This window comes from Esox lucius, chromosome 9, assembly GCF_011004845.1.
Source record: "Esox lucius isolate fEsoLuc1 chromosome 9, fEsoLuc1.pri, whole genome shotgun sequence".
NCBI lineage: Eukaryota > Metazoa > Chordata > Actinopteri > Esociformes > Esocidae > Esox > Esox lucius.
The window spans coordinates 20,774,044-20,781,149 of NC_047577.1; the positions used below are offsets into that span (position 1 = coordinate 20,774,044).

General features: G+C 38.8%; 1 protein-coding gene across 1 annotated transcript; it reads right to left on the minus strand.

Moving 5' to 3' along the window:
- Nucleotides 1-272: 272 nt before the first annotated feature.
- tomm20b (translocase of outer mitochondrial membrane 20b) lies at nucleotides 273-4,895 on the minus strand. Its single transcript, NM_001304132.1, is given in 5 exon segments — nucleotides 273-807; nucleotides 1,236-1,378; nucleotides 1,998-2,079; nucleotides 2,430-2,476; nucleotides 4,669-4,895. Coding segments are annotated over 5 exon segments (444 nt in total). The 5' UTR covers nucleotides 4,793-4,895; the 3' UTR covers nucleotides 273-759.
- Nucleotides 4,896-7,106: the final 2,211 nt, after the last annotated feature.

A 7,106-nucleotide genomic window follows, 5' to 3' on the forward strand; every position in this document is an offset into this window, starting at 1 on the left:
GGTAGTTGTGCATTCCAGGAAAAGTGAGTAGTATTTCAATACTGGTTCTAGTCTGAGTAGGAACTGTATTTTTTTTCACCTTTTTAAATTGTATCCAAGTTAATACAAATGTATTGGCAGAGTGACATTTACCTACACCATCAGCGCTGCTACACTCAGCCCCTTGATACATACAGCCCTTGGTGTTTTAAGTTTGTGATCCCCGTAAGCTTTTGCCAGAGCAGCAGCTGTTCTTCCCGGGGTCCAACCAGAAGGAAAAGCAGGGACTGAATAGGAAATGCTCAAACACCCACTTTATTTTGCTGAACCTTTCAGGGACAGAACCACAACAGTTAGATAAGACATCACTTAAAAACTTCTAACCACATGTGAATCCAATAAAATCAGATTTTCTGACAGGCGTTTTCTCTTCAATTGGTTTCCATTAGCGCAGAATAATGTATGGTCAAGTTATCCGACCAATTGTAATACAATGGTTTTATTTCCCCCTTTAATTTGGACGGAAGTGAAGGAACATATCCTCAAAACCCCAGAAAAGGACAAGGTGAGTAAAAAAAAGAACTAATTTCCTAGACGAGTCAGGATAAGGGTTAAAGGACATCCATTCTGAAATGTTCTCCTAGGTACTGATCTAGGATCAGATTCCCAATACTAACCAACCATCCAAGATCAGCATCTAGGGGCAACTTCACCCTACTCTATATAGCAGGGTTCCCGAAGAAGAAAGTTCTGAGGGGACATTTCCAACGATGTTACTAGTTATTCCAAGTCATCTTCGTTCAAGCTGCCTTGTGCGCTCACGATGCGCTGTGGAAAAGAGAGGGAAGCAGTCAAATTCAGAACAGATACACCAGAATTGCGCTCAATTCATATTAAAGTGGCGCTTTGCTCTTAATGAAATTCTGAATTTCCCTTCTCAATGAATATGCATTTAAACGTCATTCAAAAAGGTAGCATATCGTACTATAGCCTCCCTAACATAAGTTGCTCAGGGTAGAAGCATACTGTTTGGAGCACTGAAAATGTCATTTGTGAGGGATAAGATGCAAAGGTTTAACTAACAGCACAAATATTCTGTGCCTGTCAATGAACCCGAAATAAATGAGGCACTGCCCTATCCCAGAATAGGAATGTAGCCACGGTACGTATCGCATCGGCTCATGCAGCCGTGGTCTTCCAGACTTCCGGTTAGCCGCCCATGGTTGGAGTCTGCTGAGAAAGGGGGTCTGGGTTACCTGGCTGATGGTGGGCAGTTTGGTGAGAAGCATCTGGAAGACTGGCGGCGGAAGGGTCTGCTGCAGCACCTGAAGCAGCTGCTGGGGCTGGCCGCACACCGCAATGGCGTTGGTCAGGTGCTCTACACCGTTCTCGTAGTCTCCTGCAAGGTTGAGAAGGGAATTAGATTGGCGCTAAGAGTGGCACGTTTTTGTCACCAGTATCGGTGGTTGCCGATTTTTTGAAATATTCCCTGTGCCGCGAAGGGACTTATGGACAGTTAGAAAAATGTTGATTGTCCATCTGAAATATCCTTTCAGGTGACTACGTCATGAAGCAGGTTGAGAGAATGCCAAAAGTGTGCAAAGCTGTCATCAGGCGAAGGGTGACTACTTTGGAGAATCTAAAATATAAATGTACTTTGATTTGTTTAACCTTTTTTTTTGGTTATTACATAATTTCACGTTATTTCATAGTTTTGATTACTTTACAATATTCTTGAATGAGTAGATGTCCAAACTTTTAACTGTTACTATCTAAGAAGTCTAAGAACATTTCTACTTCAGGAGAAGCTTGCCAATTTTCAATCCGATGATTGTGACCGGAGTGGCTCATCAAAGAACAATTTTTTTAGCCAATCAGTATTTTTTTTTAGGACACTGCTTATAAATACTTAAAATGCATATGTGAAAATCCATCAAATGCAAGGATAATAATTTGTTGTTCCTATTTTTGTCAACCTCGTGCCAAATGTGAACTCAATATAAATAAACCTGGTTTACCTTGAGCCAACAGCTCCTCTCCCAGCTGAATCTCCTCAAGGAAGAACTTCTGGACGGCTTCAGCATCCTTGAGGTCTGGAAGCTGTAAAGGTCACACAACCTTTACTTTCCGGGGTCAAAAAATTACTGGGAAATATTGGCATGTTGGAAAAGCTGTTGTCGAGTTTTCACTGGGTTAACCATTAGCAGGCATGGAATCTTTCCATCTCATAAATGGCAGGCTAAATAGCTTGTAATAGCAAGCAAGCTATTTTGCCAATGTTAGCTGACAATATGATTACAAAAAATTTGTTTCTTGCACAGAGAAAATAGCTGGCCTAGTTCAAGTGGTTTCTGACCAAGACCATGAAAGACTCTTGACTTGACATGCATTCTTTAGACACGTTTTTATTCAGGAAGAATTTAAATAAAACCTGCTGGAGGTTTACTCACCTTTGACAGTCCTGTCCCTTCTTTTGCAGCTGCCTGCTTTCTCCTCCCTAGTGTAGAGGTAATACGTACAGTCACTATTAATATCACTTCTGCTTTGTCCCATCATTAGACAATCCTACAATGCTACAGTAAGAATAATAGGAATTCTACATCACCATCCTAAATGAAAGTGCATTTGTCAATACTGTGTAATTATTTAAACGCTTCTTACCACTTTTTTTTTAAATGCTGCTGTCTTTTTATGATTGGATTTTAGTGCTGAGCCAACAACACGATTTAATGTAAAATCTCGATATTCTGATCTCTAGAATCAATGTTTATTTATTTTTTATGCTGTCCACAGCCTTCTTTTAAATGACTGTAGCAGCCGCTGAACATGCCCGTTAAACAGTAATATTTGTGTAAATATCACAAATTCTACCTGAGGAAAGCCTGTTACGGTATTCCCATGGATGTCGTCATTAATAAGAAACCAGAAAAGGGTATGCTGTGATTTTAGTTTTTTTGTTTTATTAATATCTTTACTCAAAAAGCTTCCGCCAAAGCAGCCACGACATTTCACGTTAGAAGAGATTGTTTCTGTGTTGTTTGGTGACACGAGTTTAGAAACGTCCTTTCTCTTTGAAAGCAATAATGATGTCGAGGTGAGGAAGAAATAAACTGTGGCTATAAGTTTAGTGCTGTGAAATGTTGGTAATATCTTTTAGATGACAACTGCAATCGTCTCGTGATAAATTGATAGATAAGCACATCAGCTGTGGAGCTCAAATCGTTGCTTGGATGTTCGTCCTTCTTTCTATTGATTGTAAACAAATTATATTATTCCAAGTTAGATTAATGTGCTGTCAAATAAAAGAAGAGTATGTGCTCTTTAAAAAAAAGTGAACTTGTAACTGTAATTTGGTTTTGGTGCTATGTCTGTTTGAAATGTGTGAGAAAATATGATTTATTTTGAGAATTTTCAGTAATTAACAGAATTCTAGAATTCTATTGGGGTCTAAAATGTTATTTTAGAACTTCTAAGTCATTTCAAATTGAGTGGTTATTTTTTTATTAGGGGTTGCCCATGGGGGTTAGCTAAAGATTGTTCTTTCAAGTATATTGCCTAATATTATTTGAGATTTTCTTTAGCACTTCAGTATTGTGATATCGTGATGAATCGTTATGTATTGAATTGTAACGTGTATCATGATATATATCGTATTGTACTGCAAGGTATTTGCCAATACCCACCGCTATTGTATTTCTGCGTTTTCTAACATGCAGATTTCTGAATACTGACACCAACCACCTACTAACCTTAGCGTAGTACGACGAATAGACTAATTAATAGAAAGTAAAGAAAAACATTTAAATTATGAATGGGGTGAACTCTTATTTTGAAGGGACATGAATCATTGGTGATACATTTGGCCAATGAAAGGCATGTTTCATTAAAAACTACAAAATGAAAAACTTGCATTATTTTCTGTGTTAAGTGTTAAAATCTTTGTCCAGAGGTACACAGATCCTCTTCCTCTCCAATGCGAGCTGTTCCAGGAAATCAAGAAAACGACTAATGTATAGGTTGCAAAGGCAGCCTTTGGTATAAAAATGCAAAATACTTGAAGTGGATGATTGTATTTGGGTTTTGAGACACAATATAACTTTGGACATATTATTCTTAGTATGTTACTCCCCTCACTAGATTTCAAAGATCAATAATCGTAACATGTAAAGATCACATACATATTCTGTCGTAATAACATTGTATCGTGGGGTCCACAACAATTCCCATCCCAAGAGCTGTTAGACAACGCCTAGCTTTGCCTAACTGTACAAATAGAATTGGATAGAGTAATACCTCTGACATCCAATTTACTTTTGCTATGGCAAGTTAAGACATCTAGTAGCCTGGAATAGGTTGCTTGGTCTACGACAGTTACATAGAAGTATGCTATAATTTCCAACGAATGAATCACGTTAAGTTCAACTTTATTTGTCTGAAATCATTCAACGATTGACAAAACACTTGCTTTTATTGAGTAGGAAGAATGCAACAGTACAGAACATGAGCAAACTAGACGCAAGGCTTTGGCCGGAAATGCAGTGCGTTGACAATGATTTAATCAGATCTACTGAACAAACAATTAACATTATAACTCCCATACCTCGTTAATTGGGAATAGTTATATAAGTTCAGCCTTCGTCAGGCATTTTGTTGCACTGGAGCTGGGTCTACAGCGCGGACAACACTCACGTTCTCGCAGCCTGTTCTTGAAGTTGGGGTCACTCCGTCTCTTCCTGTCGAAGTAGATGCAGTAGCCGACAAACAAAGCGCCGCAAACACCAGCGGCTATCGTGCTCGATTTACTGCCCATCATCACTTCTGAAATATATGATATTACTGAGTTACTAAAGAGATTATTTAAATTTTGATTTACATCAGAGATGGTACATGACCCCACACAGGCTCAAGCTCGCAGCAAGAAGGACCTGTAAGACCCACTGCTAATTTGACAGCCAAGGTGTTCGCATTGACCGCCTGATAAAAATTATTCTAGATACAAATAATTCTAGATCCTAGATATATAAAGTATACTTTTTTTTAAAACATGACATCAAATTTTTTTGTGTGTTTTTGATTTCAGACGTGATTTTGTCCCTAAAAACAACATAACTACAAAGATCGGAGGAACACTGGTGGGTGGTTGCATTGAGATAAAATTGCCGCAAGGGGGCAGTAGCAATACATAATGATTTCAAAAAAAGCAGGAGCCTCCCAAGGCTAGGTACAGTACCAGATTTAGACCTCGAGACAGCCAAAAAATCAGGATGCGGGGGTGTCGAGCTTCAACATTTTCAAGTTAGTTCGACAAGTTTTCCTGACATGTCTTGAAATTATCCTTCAAAATAACCAACTTAAAAGGCACAGGTATTATTTAAAACGCACTCATGTTGTTCTTTGGAATGTCTGGAGCTAATTCACATAATGTGATCTATGAGGATTGTATCTTCTTTTTCAGTCGCACCTCTTGCTCTGTTGCACACCCACACAGCTAGAGCAGTTTGTTTCTACATAAAATATTTGTAGACAGAGTGCCAACACAGAGTTCAACTAACAAAATCCACTTAGAAGTCTTATACAAGCCCCATAGAAGTCCAGTATAGCCGCTAGACAACTCAATCATTTATTTGGACAAGTTGACTGTGTATGAAATTATACTCTAATATTCCCTAAAATATCCAAGCATTTTCATAATGATGTAGAATACACAACCATATGAGCCATGTCTGTCAGATAAGACTTAATCAATTCACAGAATTATGGTAAGATTCTGCACAAGAATGAAATTACTTGTTTTTGAATATCAATAATTGCAAGATTTAAACATCAAGCATATTCATTAAATTCCATAGGAATAGCAAAACCTTTTCACCTAAAGAGAGAAGGAAACCATTGCACGAAGTTAATCCCTAAGAAGTCTAGTTATAAACTATTATGTACAATTGTTTTGGAAGGAGGGATACAAATTCAGCGTGATTACACAGAGAAAGCCATCAACACTGACATGCTATCACACAATTTCCATTCTAGGGACATAACCTTGAAAAAAAACATTGCTCCAAGTAAGTCTAAGCTGGACAGACCCCCCCAGGCTTATGGACTAATTTGATGAATCAGGTAAGTTCAAGATAATGAAAAGCATTTAGCTACTACTTTAACCTGGGACAGACTCCAGCCAAAATATTGAACACTGTAGGTCGGTTTACAGTCACCATTTGTTTAGGTAGACGTGTGTCGGTTTCTCTAAGAATTGCTCATATGCCTGTCTGCTGCCTTAGTTGGCACTTCTCATCCCCCAGATAATTACTAATCCTGAGAAGTGCTGCTTAACAGCACAGATGGCCAGTTGCATTACATATGCAAGGCCAGACATCTGCGGGAATATACCACCTTGACTATTGGGTAGGGAGGGCACACGCTTAGACCTGCTCTAACACACACCATAATGCGTGTTTCTTGGTACGAATGACTGTTTCTGCCATAACATGCGCCTTTGCCTTTAAATGGCAACCTAGTCTTATGCAGCCCTTGTGCAATCTCTATGGGTGGTTGTGGTGGTTACAGTTTATTAAAGGGGATGACTAAACCTTTGGCGGGTGGCGTCATTGACCACACTTTACCGGTTGACAGGGTTCTGGATGCATGTGTATGCTTTTGGGGGGTTTCCAGTTAGACTGTGTGTGTGTGTTTTGTGTGTGCCTGCATACTGTAAGTGCACGTTTGTTTGTGTGTCGTTAAGCAAGTGTGTGTGGACACCTTAATTCCTGTATTAATGTACAGTATCAGGCACACCTGTTAATTTAAACGCATTCCCCATGACTACTTCATGAAGCTGCCTGAGAAAATGACAAAAGGGTGCAAAGCTGACATCAACCCAAAGGTTTGAAGAATAAAATAAGCATATTTTGACACTTTTTTGGTTACTACAATGATTCCATATGTGTCATTTCATAGTTTTGATGTATTCACTATTAGAAAATACTATGCAGATGATAATATTTTCTATCATTAAAATACTCTTGAATGAGTGGGTGTGTCCAAACCATTGACAGTGTTTCTATGTGTGTGTGTGTGTGTGGGCCTGCAATGCAAGTGATCATCTTCATACAGCACGCACACGAAAGCGTGTA